The sequence below is a fragment of the Prionailurus bengalensis genome, chromosome C1 (assembly GCF_016509475.1).
Source record: "Prionailurus bengalensis isolate Pbe53 chromosome C1, Fcat_Pben_1.1_paternal_pri, whole genome shotgun sequence".
Classification (NCBI taxonomy): domain Eukaryota; kingdom Metazoa; phylum Chordata; class Mammalia; order Carnivora; family Felidae; genus Prionailurus; species Prionailurus bengalensis.
The window spans coordinates 159,622,768-159,641,801 of NC_057345.1; the positions used below are offsets into that span (position 1 = coordinate 159,622,768).

Genomic DNA, 19,034 nt, shown 5'->3' on the forward strand with positions numbered 1-19,034 from the left:
GAAGTTTGGAAAGCAGACCTTGGTCATGCAAAAAGAAGCTGGAGCATAGTTGGAGTTTTTATGTGGTATATGTAGGTGGACACCAAGGTAGGCTTGAAGCAATCTTTCTCATTTTTGTTTCAGATACAGAGATATTTTAATTCATTTTTTTCTTTCCAAACTAATGGATGTGTGTTAGAAATATAGAAAGTAGAATCTACTTTTCTCTGAGAACAATCTTTATGTCATCCATTCAGGAGGGCAGAGACAGAATATCGTGTTGGGATTTTCAACAGTGAGGGAAAATCAAACATGGGGCACATGACATGTTTGTATGTTCTTTTCTCTAGCAAGTGTTAAATTAAAGGACCAGTTTTGATGTAAATGAAATAAGGAAAAGCTGAGAGTTAGGGTCTCTTACATATTGATTTTTAAAGTCCTAGATTATTACATGATACTAATGTTTTGGGTAGGTGGGGCTTTGTGTGTGTGTGTGTGTGTGTGTGGCTTTTTTTTTTTTTTTTTTAAATGTCAGAGGAATGTTGTTCAGGAGATTTTCCAACCATAATCCGAAATGATTAATTACATTTAGTAGTTTTCTTTCAAGTAGTCTTTAAAATCAACTTCCTGGTAACATGTTTGTCATCCTTTAAAGTATTTTATTTGATGATTGAATTCTGTTCTCTTATTTATATTTTAATGAATATTTTTGCAAACTGTGCTGAAATAAAAGTTGACATTCTGGTTCTGACATTCGCTTGTAAGAATTGATCATGTTTCTGGTTAGCTCTTTTAAAAGTACAATCTAGGAAATCTTAGTTTTTATAAGAGAATATAGCCATTAATTTTTTTCTACAGATTAGGCAACAGAAGATTTGTGAAAACAAAATATATTGATCTCATTTATATTCCCTTGATGAAGGAACACATGCTGGTCTCCGCTCGCTTTCTGTCCACTAATATGAAATCCTTGTCCCTGCTTCCTTGCTGGTAGGTTTTTAGAAGTTCAGTGAGCAATGCAAATCGCCTGAAGGGTGGAAAATTCCCTTGTCACACAGATGCCCTTATCAGCAGCAACCAGATGGAGCTCTGAGCAGGAACATTATCAATGTTAAATTGCTTTTCCCCCACCCCAGTAGAGAGGATTAAAGCATTCCTTTAGAAATGGGTGGCAAATGTACAGACTTAGGAATATGAATTTAACAGTTTGCATTTATATGTACATATATGAAAATAATGTTTCACAACATTCTGTCTTTAAAATACAACCCAAACCAGTTCAAATTGTTTTGTTTTAACCAAAATAGGATAATACTCTTCCTTGAATTCATTTACAGAGTAAGCTTGAAATTTTACCTTTTTTTTTTTTTTCTTTTGAGATGGGGATATCTCACTATTAGTGTCAAATGCATATCTTGGATATAAATTTATTCAATTTTAGTTGTGACAAATAAAGGTGTGTTTAAGTTTATTAATACTGTTGAAGTAAAAATACACACATTTTATCACTCAGATTTTCATTTATTATTCTGGCAAAATTCACTGGCTATTTTATTTTCTTGTTTTTGAGTAAACAATTTGATTTTTGAAATGTCAGTTTAACTATTATTATTCTGTAAGCTAATAATTGCTAAATATATAATAATTGCAGATCTATATGAACATTATCAGTGTTTAGCAGTATCAGTAGTTATACAATGTACTTTATAAAACTGTGATTTTAGAAGTCCATAGAAGAGACTGTTGTTAATTATATGTGTTGTTCATAGCCACTTTGATGTTAGTGATTTTAATATTGAATTCTAGATACTATCTAAGCTCCAGTGAGTGATAACCGTTTCTCCGATAGAAAAGTTGGTATGCCCTTGTGTTTTATATGACAGTAACCACCTATTCAGTGGCTGACAGTTGGGTACAAACTCCTTCATCACATTCATGTGCAGGTTTATGAAATGTGTTGTTGTTGTTTTCCTTAAGGCCTAGTTTTTAGTATTTGCCAACATTTGGGATTTTGCCGCAATTACATCGTGATGTGTGCAGTTTTGCAGGTTATAAATATGAACATATAAATATAGATAAACTCTTTCTTTCTTTCTTTCTTTCTTTCTTTCTTCCTTTCTTCCTTTCTTTCTTTCTTTCTTTTAATTTTCATTTGCTACTCAGATATATCTTGTTGTGGCATTCAGGTAGCCAGGGTCCAGAAGTACAGATCCCTTTTTATTTATAAATATCAGATAAAATATTATTATGGATATTACATAAACTATTCTTTGGCAAATAATAAAGTTGAAGAACTTCATTATTTAGGTTGATTCAGACATATCAATAAAACAAATTAAAAAGTATTGCTTCAGCCTAATTGAGTTCTATTTTAATGCTTTACTTACAGAACCAATTTGGAACTTGAATTAATTCATCGGGGAGGCAATTTGTGTTCAGGTGGTGCAAGCACAGCTGGCAAAAGGTCTTGTTTAAGTAAGTAGTAAACAGTGCTAAATTTAAAAACATTTTTATTTTAAAAACATTTTTAATTATGTCATTTCTGAAAAGCCTCTGCAGGCAAAGTGGTCTTTTGATGTATTTTCACATTCTTTTTATGTTCCATATAATCAGTTTTAATGGTGATTATACGCTTTAAATGGTTTATCTTGTACTTTAAAGAATCATATGAATATTTATCTCTTCCTATACTATGAATACTTAGTAAATAAATGCCATACCAATAGATCAGAATTACAGGGGCTCAAAAATAAAACAGTGTCTCAGCTATAAAAAATTGTCTTCAAACAAATTCTTTTAAAGAAGTTTTACATTGTCTGGATTTAAGAAAATCTTTTTACAAGTTAATTTGTGTTGCCTACAGATTTCTGTCATACACAGTGCTGCTGTTAATGAAGGCATTTGCACCTCTATTTTGATGTGGACATTACACTATATAAAATTGTGGATGCTTGCTTTTATTTATGAATATACTTTATGTTAGGAAATGAGCATGATTTTTCATTACTTTTTGTAAGGGTAAATTTGAGAGAAGTGTCATTTCATACTTAAAGTACATTTTTCATGAGTATGGTTTTGATGCTATCACTATTTAGTCAGAGAATTAATGTGAATAATAGGAGTAATGTTATTGAATGTCATGTACAGCCAATTATTCTTTCCCAATCACTGGAGTTAAAATGTTACCTAATGTCATCAGCACAGGAAATAAAAATTGTTTAAAATATAGAATGTATTCTTTGAAAAATGAATGTGTTTTCTTAAATGCTAAAAAATATTAGTAGTTTATTAAAAATTATCAACACATAGGTTTCAAAAATATATGCATGTTATTGTAAAAAATATACATATATGTGATTTTGGTATGATTTCAAAGGACTGATCAAAAACATCTTGAAAATTTTAACATAAAGGTACAAATTTATGTGAAATTTCAACTGAGTTACTTTTAAAATTCTTACTAGTTGTATTAGATTTTGATGTTCTGGGTTATCACTTGATTCCTAGAAATGTAAGATTTTGGAAGTTATTTGTTACTGAATAGTATTTATTGACTTTTGTATGTATTTAAACCCTACTGTACCAGGTGATTTAGCATTATGTTTTAAAGGAGAAGTTGTTGATACATAAGAGTTTTAGTTTCTGGACTGTTTGAATTAGCAAAAACTATAAGTTCACTTATTCAGATCATTTTTTCTTATTAATTTATTCTTAAATGATGTTTGGCATCAATAGTGTTCCAGAAACTGTCATATTAGAAAGTATTTAGTAAAGGAATTTCAGTTTTATGTTCAAAAGCTCTACTTCATTTTTTCCCCTCTGAGGTACTTAAATTTATCCAGAGACTTGTAAATAATGAATTTATTCAGAATCTTAAAACTAGTAGTAAAATTCTAGCAGCATCCACTTCAGTTATCATCCTTAATTTTAGTTTAAATTATTAAATTGATAGTTACCTCCACTTTCTTTTTATTTTCCCCTTTAATGAATAAGAGATTATAATGTGCCAATAAAGAAAAGGTCATGAACATCCTAAATAAAAAATCAATACTATTTTTGGTTTTTCTTTTTCTTCTTCTGATTTATGTTAGTCCTTCATTCCCCCAGCTTTCTTGAAGTATGATTGACAAATTATATTGTATACAATTCTATATATTAAGGTTGTACAACATGATGGTTTTTATTTTTACTTGCCATATGATTTATTATTGTTCAGTTGCTTATGCATTATTTATCCTAATGTAGAATATATTTTATGTTGTATAAAATCCCACTGTTTTGCAAATGTTATTTATACAAGCTTAACTCAAACTCAAACTTAAGATGATGGTGTGTCTTAGGGCCTTAGATCAAATATTTCATTTTTTCATTTTCCAGTAGAATGTTAATAGTATTATTAAACAAAAATTCCGTCTTTTCTCTAGAGACTCCTTTTAAGTCAGTATTTTCTTATTTCCATTTATTGTTCTCTGTTAACTTTTTAAATATCACATTTTTAAAGTGTCTTTTTGATCCCGTAATATTTTGGGGACAGAGTAAGAAAATGCTTCACTAATTAAGCAAATGGTATGGAACTTACACTTTGGAATGGTGTTCCATTACAACTTCCTGATAAAACTGAAGATTAGTCAAGAAAAGAGTTAATACATTTCATCTGGAATAGCTTGTAAAATGCCTGATAGATAATTATGAACGGACACACACACACACACACACACACATACACATACACACACAGGCAGGAGTTGAGGGGGGGAAAAGATTGTTCTTTCCATAACAACAAAAGTATAAAATATTACTGGCTAAATTTATGTTGAGAAATAAAATTGTAGTGGAACAATGCCATTCAACGCTTACATATTCAACATTTTTAAGCATTGAGGTAAAATGGCCAGTACCTAATCATAATAAAAGTTCATTCCTACATATGTATCTGGGAAATTTTCCTAAGTAAAAAATGAGCAAAATTAATTAACAAAGCAGAGTACTATGGTGTTTTAATAATACCTCACATTTGTAGTTTTAAAGTTTATGAAGTACTTTCACATAAATTATTTAGTCTTTAGAATGACCATGTGAAATAGGTGTTATCTCTTTTTCATAGAAAAGGAAACTGAAGTTCAAAGTGATTGCCTTGCCAAGTCATACAACTGGAAAATATCAGAGCTTGCACTTGAACCCACCTCTTCTGACTCTAAATTCAGTTATGTAAGACATATCCCTTGCCCTTAATTGTACCAAAAGGTACAGAACCTTTAAGAACTTTTACTCATGGGCTTAGTTAAGGACATCTTACTGAATACTGTTGCCTTGGAATCTTTCCAGGCTCTACCTGCTAACACTCCTATTATTTTGTCTCCTGTTTTCCTTTGTTAACCTTTCACTGTGATTCCTGTTTTTGTTTGGGGCTGCTGCTTCAGATATTTTCTCAAGTCCTGATTCCTTCTTCTTTGAATACCAGCTGGTTTTCTTTTTATTTTTCACCAGTTTGCTGGCTGGTTCCTTCTTACTCCTGGTATCTGCATCAGCTCCCACATACAGCTCTGCTCCTGATTTCTGGATCAGAGTTCTGGACCTCCTGTTTATCAACTGGAAGGTCAGGCATTGAGGACCTTGTATTCAGCAGATAAGACTGTCTAGATAATTAATTATAAGATAGAACGTGTTCAATTCTATTTTTTTATTTTAATTTTAATTAAAAAAATTTTTTTTAATGTCTATTTATTTTTGAGACAGAGAGAGACAGAGCATGAATGGGAGAGTGTCAGAGAGAGAGAGGGAGACACAGAATCTGAAACAGGCTCCAGGCTCTGAGCTGTCAGCACGGAGCCCGACGCGGGGCTCGAACTCACGGACCGCGAGATCATGACCTGAGCCGAAGTCGGATGCTTAACCGACTGAGCCACCCAGGCGCCCCAGAAAGTGTTCAGTTCTAAAGAGGGACATGGATAAAGTTCTAGGGAATTTGGAGGTTTGGGATCATATCTAGATGATAAATCAGTGAAGCTTTTGGTAGACGTGGCATTTGAACAAGACTGTAAAAGATGAGTGAATTTAGGATTTTTTTGCAAATTGGTATATATGCTGATAAGTACCACCAGTTTCATTAGCAGCAGATGTAGGACAAAGCAGATGCAAAAATTGAAGGCATAACTTTTAATTAAGAATAATGTTTTATTAAAATTGGTTAATTTCTTCATTCAAGTGATTCAAAAGTACATACAGAGCTCAGAGTCCAGTGAGGTTCACAGGATTTCAACACTTTTTTGCCATGATAATCTTAGTGTATTTCTTAGGTAGAAATTGTTGAAACTACTGGCTGGGCTAGGAATAAAGGGAGGAGGTGTCAGTTGGTAAATTATTAATATTTGGGATAGTTTTTAAAAATATTTATCTTTAGGTAAACAACATCTTTCCATATCTTTGGGTCTGAGACTTTATATTACTGTCATTTAAGAAGCCACAGTTTATATTAAAAATTAAACTGTAGTTAGGTGAAATTATGGCAAACCCTTGCTTTGACATTTTCACTGGGGAGTCTAACTTAATTTTGATATATGATCTCATCAAGAAATGATGCATATGGTGAATAACTGCCCTTGTGTTTGTTGTTCATAGAAAGCAATCCAGCTTAAATGTGTGCAGGCAACTTGAAATAATTCTGATTGCTCAAAGAATGAATTAGGAAGAATGATTTAATGTTAATTTCATCTTACAGTAAGACTACACAAAGATATTGTTGGTTAAGATTACAAAATTCCTCCTAAGTAGTCTGACCTCATTCTTTAACAGTGGTAAAATTCTGATATCTATAGCTTATTAAGGTCTATTCTTAGACTTAAAAATTATGAATTCTACAAATAGATTGAATCACAACTCTTGTTCTATTCTTTCTGTTATTCCATAACAAGAGGAAAATTTGGCTACCAAATCATAACAGTCAAAACGTACAAATTAATATAGAAATGTGAAAATTGCCTCCTGATCCTATTCTTTTTTTTTTTTTTAATTTTTTTTTTTCAACGTTTATTTATTTTTGGGACAGAGAGAGACAGAGCATGAACGGGGGAGGGGCAGAGAGAGAGGGAGACACAGAATCGGAAACAGGCTCTAGGCTCTGAGCCATCAGCCCAGAGCCTGACGCGGGGCTCGAACTCACGGACCATGAGATCATGACCTGAGCCGAAGTCGGACGCTTAACCGACCAAGCCACCCAGGCACCCCCTGATTCTATTCTTCATGAATAAAATAGGCAGATGATTTGGGAACAAGCTGTTTTACCTCATGAATTCTTTTTGTTCATAGTACCCAACCAGAAGATTGTTGTAAGAACTCAATATATAAGTCCTTTAATTTTTTTAAAGGACTTAACAGATGTTCTGTTGACCTGGAGACGAGAAGATCAGAATAGGATTTATTCCCAAAGGTTGATATAGTTTATCTGTTGGGAACAAAATACATTGTTGGTCTGGGGAGACCTGGATTAGAGGGATAAGAGTGGGGCTTGAGAATCAGAGCTAAGAGGAGTGGCTTTATTCTTTAGGTCTTTCTGAAGGTTCTGTGCTTTGTGGCAGCGTAGTCAGGCCTTACTGCATTTATGATTTGTGTATTCCAATTTGTGTATTCCAGGAGCTAGGTACCACAGATAATAATGTCCACTATCAGGGCTTAGGAGCCCTAAGACCTTGTTAGGCTTAGGGCAGGGCAGCTTCTTTCTTCTGCAGTATGATTAGAACCCCTGCCCCTCAGTTTTAAATGATGTGTTCAAATTAGACCGGGATTCATGGAGCACGTCCTTTTTGGTAAGAGGAAATTGAGAGTCCTAAGAATCGGCTTTTTTTCTTTACCTTTTCTATGATTACCTACGTTTGGAAGCACATTGGTGCCTCTCCCCATATTGTTCCAAGCAATGATGTAAATGTGAAGGGGGAAGCTGCTAGTCATCTAAACCTTAAAAGTAGAAGGAAAACAGTTTGATGAAATTAATACTAATGTTGTGATACTTGAGGTGACCGGCCACAGAATGATGGTGTAGTATGCCCTGTAGTGGAGACATAGGAAGGCAGTAGAGGAGGCAGTAGAGGAACACACAGCATGGAAAGCAGGGGGGTACTAAAGACAGCTTTTTTCCTCTGCATTTTTCCAGACTCATATGGTGGAATAAAACCTCCCCTAAGTAAGCAAAGCTCTGCTACTTTACCCCCAGATTTCCATGTGCCTTTATAGGATATAGTGCTGGAAGGAGCACTGGATTCGAGTTAGAAGATCCGGATTCTAGTCCTGTTTGTTATCTTTTGTACTCTAGGAAAGTCACCTAATTTTTTACCTTATTGTGGAAATGGAGATGATGATAGCTGTGCTAACATATCTGTCACAGTTAATTTAAGGATCAGATGGTAATAGATAAAACTGAAAGTATATATATACATGCTATGTATATATACATATACACTAAAATAGAGTTTATGTATAAAACTGAAGTCTATATATAAAAAGTTATTATTATTATTACTTTTTTTCTTAACTCTCTAAAATTCCTACCATGACTGCCACTCTATTCCCTGCCCTGCCTTGCCTGGAGTGGTGGGGAGTGGGATGGGGAAAGATGAGTCAGCTCCTGTCACCCATGGCATGAATCTCCTGTTTCTTGGGAATCAGAGCTGCAAATCTTCCCTTCTTCTTAGAGTTGTACCCAGACTTCATTTGAGGAGCCATCTCCCATCTTTAGAAATGGCTAATTTCTAATTAGAAATGGCTAATTTCTCAGGGGTGTGTAGAGGAACCAGGATTAGCTGATTCAGCTATGAGAGGAATTTACCCACACCTGTTACATTCACCTTGGATAAATTGGTCAGAATCATTTCTTCACTTTGATTGGTCAGTTACAGAGAAATTGGGATTTTTTTCCAGAGAGTCATTTGACTAATTGAGATTTTTTTTCATTGACAATTATTTCATCAGTGATAGCTGCACTGATACTACTAAAATCTTGAATGATCCAAAATGTAGACCCAGATAAGTTTACCTTAGGTAAATTTTAACAGTGGTACAATTTAAAATGGAACCAATTTATAAAAGTCTTTAGGACAACTCTTTAGTACATATTTGTTTAATGACATGAACTCCACTAAGAAATAATCTACCAGTTTTAGATTACTAGTTACTTTAATATTGATAAAGATAGAAGGGATTGTTAAAGCTTACCTTTTTGTTCCAGCTGAGAGCTCTTATAATTAAATCATAGGGTGTGTGTGTGTGTGTGTGTGTGTTAAGGACAAACCAGTCTTTCAGGGTGTTTTCTGCTTTGGTGAGGACATGTCTGTATTGTGATTAAGCACATTATAATACTTTAGACTTGTCATGATTACAAAGAATTTGGTTAGGTATTGGAGAAAATAGAATTTTTTTCTCCCAGGTGAGTTGTCAGAGTAACCAACATAGGGAAGAAGATGGAGGGAGCAAGTAGGTTAAGCATTGCGCTAGTAGTTAGAGTTGAAAGGTCAGTCTCTTTGGGGCAATAAAATTAGGACTGATTAATTGGTATACTTCTTGGTTACTGAGCCATTGTGTCATTACAACAGGAAAGGAGAGTAAAAATCCTTCATGAATTTTATGCTTATATCATACTATGTTTTTTTGTATGATTGTTGATTTATTCACACAATATTCAGCATACTTAAACAAAATCCTATTATGTGACAAGCACTGTGCTAGCCTAAAAAGTACAGAGAAGAAAGGACACAGTTGTCTTTTTCCAAGCGCTGTCACCATTAATAGAGAAAAACGTGAAAAATAATTACAGGACCATATAAGAAGAGAAAATGGAGTTAACTCAAGGTATAGAGAATGTATAAAGCAGGGGATGATTACATTTGTCTCAGTTGTGGTATTAGAAAACATTTTACAGAGGAGCACTTGAACTTGCTCTTGAAAGAGAAATCGATTTGCCCGGAGCCCAAAAAGGTACTATTCTAGATTAAGAGAAGAGCTTGCAGAGACGGAATAAGACAATATGACACATTGGGGAATACTTGGAAAGGAAAGGGAGGAGAGAAAGTTAAATAAAAGATAGGGCTTAGCTCATGAAAGGCTTTCGATACCTATTCCTTCAGTGGTTCACCAACCAGTTATGAGATAATATGATAGACTTATTGTTTACAGGGATCAGGAGAGAGTGAAACAAAATGAACCTGAATGAGCACTCTGTTGAGTAATCCATTTGTGAAATGATATAGCGGTGGAGTGAAGCAGAAGAGGATGGATCATAGGAGGCAGAACCAATAGGATTGGTAACCAGTTGGCTATGGAGGGCAAGGACATGGGATTTGACTCCCCAAGTTTTTGGTGTTTTATTTATTTATTTTTATTTATTTTTTATTTATTTTTTTTATGTTTGCAGGGGCAGTGATGTCATTCCCCCAAATAGGGATTATGAGAGGAACTGAACATTGCAGCCCAGACGAACATTGACCTATATAATCAGTTCATTTTTGGATATAGTGATTTTGTGGTGCTGTTGAACATTGAAATGCTAGAGAAATTTGTGTACTGTAAACTTATAAGTAGACATGGAAGTTGAATTTGATGAAGTAGTATGTGCAGAATGAGAGGGAAAGGAAACTAAGAAGGGCTCCTTTTTCTTTTCTTATGGAGAAGGCTGTCTTTTAGGTTTAACAGAGGAAGAACACGTAAAAGTAACTGAGAAGGAACTGGGGGAGAACCAGAGATGAGTATTACCAAAAGTAGTACCAAAATAAATATTTTTTGTGGAGTGGTAGTTTTATGTAGAGACCTGATGTTTGTAATATTATGATTTCTAATTTTAGTTGTAATATTCTCAAGTTTATAAATATTAAACTTATTATTTATAATTTATTCTTGAAAACTATGTATGTATATACATGTATATAAGCACAGCTATCTACACTACAGATATATACTATTATTTATTTTTATTGCTATATACCAGGCCAGAAAGGTGGTATTATTCCCATTTTACACATAAAAAACTAAGGTCTTTTGTCCAAGGACATGTGATCAGTACAGAGTTTGGATTAAAATCTAGGACTTCCTGGCTCCTATTAGACAGTGGTGCCTCCTATACATATGTTGAAATCATAGCACACATCTAAATAAATTTAATGATGTTTCTCATTTCCAAAACTCTTATAAGTGTAGGTCTAACTTTATAACTTTAAAACATGTCATTCCAAAAAAGACATTATCTATTCTTTTTGCTATTGTTATTCAAGATTTTGATAATATGATTTCTTGATAAAATTATTTTTCAGCTTTTAAGGTATCATACAAATAGTTGGTATTTAAAATGTTTTCCCACTGGGGTGCCTGGCTGGGTCAGTCAGAGGAAGATGTGACTCTTGATCTTGGGGTTGTGTGTTTGAGCCCCATATGGGGTCTAGAGATTACTTATTTTAACTTTAAGAAACATTTTCCCATTATTTTTAGTTTTTAACTTTTTGATTATGATCATAATTTCTCTTTATCCTAAGTTTGCTACTGTCATTTGTGTTTTAGTGTAAGAGCCCATTTTGCTGATAAATGAGTTTATTCTTACTGATAGCCCTCAGACTAAATTTTGAAAACACACAATGAATAGTGAAAGGTATTGATTGTTATTTGACCAATTTTCTGTTTGCTACTGAAGTTGTCTGCAGTTTCTAGCATTGTTTTTCAAAGGTAGATGTACCTCGTTAGATATTCTTCAGCTCTAGTTAAAATCAGTACCAAAGACTATTATTATATATTGTATTAATAGCTTTAGAAGATTCCTCAGGGTTACGATATCAGTTTTTCATAGGAATGGAAAGGGGTGTGTATGTGTTAGAAAAGGAATTTTGTATTTTTCTTTTAATTGTAAACCCCCAAGGAGAACTGTGTTAGAAATAACAAAGAAGTAGCAAATCTTGCATTCTTAGCTTTTCCAGTATTAGGGTGATCTGGCAGGGTTCTTCCTTTCTCTGGGCCAATTTCCTCATTGGTAGAAATGAGGGAATAGAAGAAAATGGAAATGTTTCCTTCAACATTTGTATTTCTTTAATTAATGGTAGAGGTTGGGAAAATACCTGGATTGCAACATTATTGCTGTGCCAGCCATGGTTTCAATGTAAAATAACTTAGTAAAATTGTAACGCTTATGCTTTTGATTAAATCAGATAATCTTTAAGATAATTGACTTTGATCTTGAAAGGAAATTTTAAAAAGAGCCCTTTGATTCAGTTAGCACTTATATAAAAAGATTGTAAAACCCACCACTTTGCAATTTGAGTTAATATTTTTCTGCTGGAGGAATTTAGGTGTTTTCTTAAACACTTTTAGGTTTTAGACCCTTTTTAGATTATAAATTATGTACTTGGTAAAAAACAATCTCTCATGTGTAATTGAAGTGAAATAAAATGACCAATATATCTTCATCATTTTATTTCTCTGCTAAAAAACATCCCTGTTGTCAATGCTATTAGTGGAATAAAGAAACTTAACTGGTCTCAAAACTGGGGGTAACAATATTACCTACCTGGTAGAATTTTTGTGAAAGTAATTGAGTGCTTGGCATGTAATAAATACTCAGCTAATGTTGGCTATTAATAGGATGAAGAAATTTTAAGAGAGGATTTATACTATACATTGACCTATAGACAGGAGTGAAGCAGGTTAAGGTATTTATATTCTTCTGATTGTTATAGAGAGGTCAGACTGAAACTTAAAGGTATGTATAGAGTGTTAAGATTCAGTTCTCCACCTCCCATTTCCTCTTCATGCCCTACAGAGTGGAACATTTACTTTCATCTTACAGCTCTCCTATGTCTTACAAAAGCTTCCCAAGACAACTACTACTATTATTCCTATTACTACTGCACAGCCCCCCCCCCCATAAGAATTATATTGATGGATCTTAAATGAATCTAAAATCTAGTTGATTTCTAAGTCAGTTGCTCAGAGAAACAAAATCTTGTTCAGTTTTGATTGTTTCAATTTAGAGATTAAGTGGCAACAATATGCTTGTGTTATTTGGCTTTTCATCCTGTCTGGTTTTAAGAATTAGATTCAGTTATATGTCAAAAAGTATTACCTGATTTTCTAAAAAATGACTTTTGATTTACATGTTTTTGAATATTTATGGCAGAATACTCTAACCCATTCCTTGTCATTTTTACCACCAAAAAAAGGCCTTATATGAAAACAAAATTTCGGATTTTCTTCTGCATAATTTTAAATTTTTAAACCAAAGTTTGTTGAAAGCTAAGAATTATGGATTATTGTTATGGTTTAGATAGAAGAAATGAAAACAGCTGGATTAGTTCTGCTAAATAATATTATTATTTCAGTTTTTTTCTTCATGTTGAATCAAAAGATGATGAAGTCACAATTCAGTCTAACGAGGATTTGGGGAAAGATACTAAGTGAACAGAATTTCACCTAACAGTGATTTATGTGGGTGGAGTAGGACTCAGGGTAGGGTATCAAAGATAACACTAAGGAGGCGACCACAAGAGTAAGAAGTACAAGTTGTCAAGTCTGAAGCATAAGCCAAGAAAAAGTAGGTCTGTGATAGGAGATGAGGAAAACAAACCATTCCTGTATTAAGATTGAACATAAGGATAGTCCATATTCCAAAAGATACTATTTAGAGAGATATATGTCAGAGTTTACCTTAAAAGAGAGTATAAAATAGTCGGTACTTAAAGTTGGTGAATTATCATTATAAGGATGGGAAATACTTCCACACAAATTAGCTAGAAGTTTTGTGTGAAGTTTGTTCTGAAAGAATTGTGTGAACTTTCTAATTACTTTTTCTTCAATTTATTTAGATCAACTGTTCCATGTATTAGCCTTGCACATGCGGCTTTATAGCATTGATTCTGAGTATAATCCCTGGAGAAAGCTTACACAATTAGTAGAAGAGATGAATTCACAGTAAGTATTATCAAAAGATTAAAGTCAATTAAAACTGTTTTTGAAAAATAGTTAAGTATTAAAATAGGATTAAAATTCTCTATGAATATGTAAATTTTCCTTATTAAACATAGAAATATATTAAAAATAAACAATGGTTTATCATTATACACTCTGTAAAAATTGCGTAAAAATTCACACCAAGGGGCGCCTGGGTGGCGCAGTCGGTTAAGCGTCCGACTTCAGCCAGGTCATGATCTCGCGGTCCGTGGGTTCGAGCCCCGCGTCGGGTTCTGGGCTGATGGCTCAGAGCCTGGAGCCTGTTTCCGATTCTGTGTCTCCCTCTCTCTCTGCCCCTCCCCCATTCATGCTCTGTCTCTCTCTGTCCCAAAAATAAATAAACGTTGAAAAAAAAAAATTAAAAAAAATTCACACCAAATGAGAAAATCCTATAAAGAATCCTGTTGATTTGTATGCAGTTAAAAAGTTTGAATGGAGGTACACAAAGGCTGATTGCCTGTCTTTTTATGTCAGAATTGATTATTGATTCAGATAACCTTAGTCTGATCCCTTTATTTATTGTAAAGTTTTCCATCAGCTTTCTACCCAGTGATTTTTGTAACCCCTGATGATTCTTGCCTAAATCTGGTATTTTATTAGGTGCTTCAAAATAGTGATTTTAAAAAACAAAACAAAAAAACTTCAATTCTGATTTATTAGCTAGGAATGTTTTTTTAATAAAGGGAAACTTTTCCATATCATATCAGCTATTTGGTTACCCTGAAATATAGTTTGGCAGGATGAATGCATGATTTTTCCCAGTTTATACATTTTCAAAGATACGAGTTGATGCCCTAGCAACTTCCAGTGGTGACCAGTAAGTTGTGGCTATTTATTTGGTGATCTCATAATTTTTATATGTTTGATGTGTTCACTCCATTTCAGCCATTCTTCTTTTCATTCTTCTTTAATTTTTATTTTATTTTATTTTATTTTATTTTATTTTATTTTATTTTATTTTATTTTATTTCATTTTGTTTTATTCTATTTTATTTTATTTTATTTTATTCTATTTTATTTTATCTTATTTTTATTAAAGTATAATTGGCATACCGTATCCTATTAGTTTTATGTGTACATCATAGAAATTTAGTATTTTTGCACATTACAAAATGATCTCCATGGTAAGTCTAGTTACCATCTGTCACCATACAGAGTTACTACAGTGTTATTGACTCTAGTCCCTATGCTGTACATTACATCCCCATGACTTATTTTATAACTGGAAGTTTGTATCTGTTAATCCCCTTCACCTATTTCGCCCATCCCCAACTCCTCCCCATTCTGGTAACCACTAGTTTGTTTCCTGTATCTGAATCTGTTTCTCTTTTGTTTTGTCTGTTTTGTTTTTTAGATTCCACATATGAGTGAGATCATAGATTATTTGTCCTTCTGACTTAATTTCACTTAGTGTAATACCCTCTAGGTTCATCCATGTTGTCACAAATGGCATGATTTCATTCTTTTTTATGGCTGAGTAATAATACATTGTATGTATATATCACATCTTCTTTATCCATTCATCTATTGATGGATGCTTAGGTTGCTTCCATATCCTGGCTATTATAAATAATGCTGCACTGAACATAGAGGTGCATATATCTTTTCCCTAGTGTTGGTGAGAAGGTGGAAAAAAGGAAACCCTCATACGTTGTTAGTGGGAATGTAAATTGGTGCAGCCACTCTGGAGGTTCCTCAAAATTAAAAATATGATTCAGCAATTCTGCTTCTAGGTATTTATCCAAAGAAAGCAAAAACACCCAATTTGAAGAGATATATATTGCTCCCTTTTAGATTATTGAGAATCCCTTTAGGATGGCTGTTGGACTTCAACACGATCCAAGTAGTCTTTGATAATATCCTTGTTTTCTGGCACAATAACCTAGGCTTATTTTGTATATTTTACACTCTATACCTGGAATCAGCCAATCCTCTATGTAGTTCCTTTTAATGGGAAATGGTATTTAGAGATCACAATCTGGGTGGTTAAGGGGTATATATGACTATTATGTTATCACAAAATCTTACAGGCTCATAGGCCATTCCAGTGGACAGAGTTAGGGAGTCTTTTTTTTTTTTTTTTTTAGAAAAAGATTCTGAGTTCTTACTGGTATTTGTAATTCAAATGCAAGATTGAGGGTATATTTTATTTCTTAACTTTTTTGTTATTTGCATCTTTTTTCTCTTATTCTGAAAATCTAGGTTCATAATGGTATTAACTTTATTACTACTTGCATAACCTATAGTATAATGATAATTATTTAAAAAAAAAATCACTACTGACTCTATGTTCTTTTGTCCTAGAATCTATACCACCAGGGATGTACAGGCAAAATACTGTTTTTAAAGTCATTTGAAGTAAATTTTTTTCCTGTGTTGTTATGCCATCAACTTGATTTATAGTGAGGCTCATTTGTTTCAGTTCTTTTTTTCCTCAGTGTTTAAAAATTGCCTTTTCCCCTTTGATTTATTTATTTTAATTTTATAAAACTTGTATTTTTCTAAAGGAAAAACTATGTGATAAAGTAAACTTGGAGACCTCTATCTTACATTCGTGCCCATTTGCATTTTTTTGTGTATGTGAACTCTATCTGTTGCCTGTTTCTAACAATTGAGTTGTTGGTTGTTTTCCTCTTCATTTTAAAAACATGTTTATGGATTTTGAATATTAGCCCTTTGTATTATAATTTGCAAATATGTTTCAGTAGATTGTCAATTTAGTTTTACTTTATGATTTTTTTTTGCCATCCAAAGTTTTTTTTAATGCCATATTTATTAATCTTTTCAGTAATTAATTCTGGAATTTGACTCATCCTGACTCAGGTCTTAACCCCACTCCCTTTTTTAAAACTCAGGTTTTCTTTCCCTATTTCTTTTTTCTTAAATTGAGATATGATTGATATACAACATTATATTAATTTCAGATGTAATGAAACTAATTACAACATGATTTGATATTTGTATATATTGTGAAATGATCACCATAGTAAGTCTAATTAACATCTGTCATTGCACATAATTACAAACTTTTTTTCTTGTGATGGGAACTTTTGTGATTTATTCTCTTTGTTAACTTTCAAATATACAATACGGTATTATTAACTGTAGTCACTGTGCTGTACATTATATACCCATGACTTATTTTATAACTGAAAGTTGGTACCTTTTGACCACTTGTTACCCATTTTGCTCACTCACCATATCTGACATTTTGCTCACCACTGTCTCTGACAACCACCTATCTGTTCTTTGTATCTCTGAGTTCATTTTTTGTTTACACTTTTCAATTTTATTTTATTTTATTTTATTTTATTTTATTTTATTTTATTTTATTTTATTTTATTTTATTTTATTTGTTTATTTATTTATTTATAAATAAATATGAAATTTATTGTCAAATTGGTTTCCATACAACACCCAGTGCTCATCCCAACAGGTGCCCTTCTGAATACCCATCACCCACCCATCCCTCCCTCCCACCCCGCATCAACCCTCAGTTTGTTCTCAGTTTTTAAGAGTCTTAGTTTTGACTCCCTCCCTCTCTAACCTTTTTTTTTTTCCCTTCCCTTCCCCCATGGTCTTCTGTTAAGTTTCTCAGGATCCACATAAGAGTGAAAACATGGTATCTGTCTTTTCTCTGTATGACTTTTTCACTTAGTATAATGCCCTCAAGGTCCATCCGTATTGTCACAAATGGCAGGATTTCCTTCTTTTTTATGGCAGAATAATAATTCCATTATGTATGTATACATCATCCATTCATCCATTGATGGATACTTATGCTGTTTTCATGTCTTGGTTATTGTAAATAATGCTGCAGTGAATATTGGGTGTGTCTTAAAGTTTTTTGAGTTAGTGTTTTTCTTTCCTTTGGATAAATATGCAGAAGTGGAATTCCTGGATCATATGGTGGTTGTATTTTTAACTTTTTGAGGAACCTCTGTACTGTTTACTATGATGGCTGCCCAGTTTACATTCTCACCAACAATGTACAAAGGTTCCTTTTTCTCCATATTCTTGTCAACACTTAGTATTTCTTTTTGATATCAATTTTAACAATTGCAAGGTGATAGCTCATTGTGGTTTTGATTTGTATTTCCCTCATGACTAGTGATGTTGAGCACATTTTCAGTACCTGTTGGTCATCTATATGTCTTCTTCAGGAAAATGTCTGCTCAGATCCTCTGCCCACTTTTTAATTGGCTTGTATTTTTCCTATTGAGTTGTATGAATTCTGTGTATATTTTGGATATTAACCTCTTCTCAGGTACATGATTCTTCTAATATTTCTGTGACTTCAGTTTTTACATTTAGCTCTCTATTTGGAATTTATCATGATGTCTGGTATAAAGAATGGATCCAATTTTATTTTTTCCCATATAGCTACCAAATACTGCTTTATGTTCTCTACAATAGTAAATTAAAACAGACCTATCAAAAAAAAAAAAAAAGAAAGAAAGAAAAGGAAAGAAAGGTGAGAAAGCACTTTGTTTACTAATGTGGAAAGATCTCCATCAAGATAAAATGTTAAGAGAAAAATCCAGGAGAAGAAAATATGTACATTATACCACCACTTATGTGATCAAGTGGAGCTGAGAAAATTAATTTGTATTTGCTTGTTAAATCAAAACAAACCAAACCCACACATGTCCGGATACTGGATTTATAGCATAGATGGCACTGAGGAACAGTGAGAGAAGCATAGTTTTTAAAATAAATGGTGCTGGGCTAATTGGACATGTATATGAGAAGTAATTAATATTGACCCCTATCTCATACAGACCTAACACATTTTGCCAGTTGTTTCAGTAATGTCCTAGAAATGCAAATGCAATGAAAAGGAAATTCAAGGTTGTGCTTGTATTTAGGTGTCATATCTCTTTAATTTCCTTTAATCTGAAATTGTTCCTGACTTTTTCTTTATGTTTCGTAACATTGACATTTTTTTCTAAGAGCTCAAGCCAGTTATTTTGTAGAATCCCTCAATTTATTTTTGTCCAGTAGTTTCTTGTGCTTAGATTCAGGTTATAAACTTTTCACAGAAATACCACAAAAGCAATGTGTTCTTTTTAGTGCATCATATT

The 19,034-nt window shown here is 33.0% G+C and overlaps 1 protein-coding gene across 6 annotated transcripts in view; it reads left to right on the top strand.

Moving 5' to 3' along the window:
- UBR3 (ubiquitin protein ligase E3 component n-recognin 3) overlaps positions 1–19,034 on the top strand; it is a 241,062-nt gene that overhangs the window by 172,328 nt on the left and 49,700 nt on the right. For 4 of the 6 annotated variants that reach the window (XM_043577004.1, XM_043577005.1, XM_043577006.1 and 1 more), the window contains 2 exons: positions 2,369–2,454; positions 13,806–13,911. In XM_043577004.1, coding sequence (XP_043432939.1) covers positions 2,369–2,454; positions 13,806–13,911 — 192 coding nt within the window. Of the gene's footprint in view, positions 1–2,368; positions 2,455–5,083; positions 5,188–13,805; positions 13,917–19,034 lie in introns of those variants that run through there. The other 2 variants (XR_006296850.1, XM_043577008.1) reach the window with 2 other exon arrangements.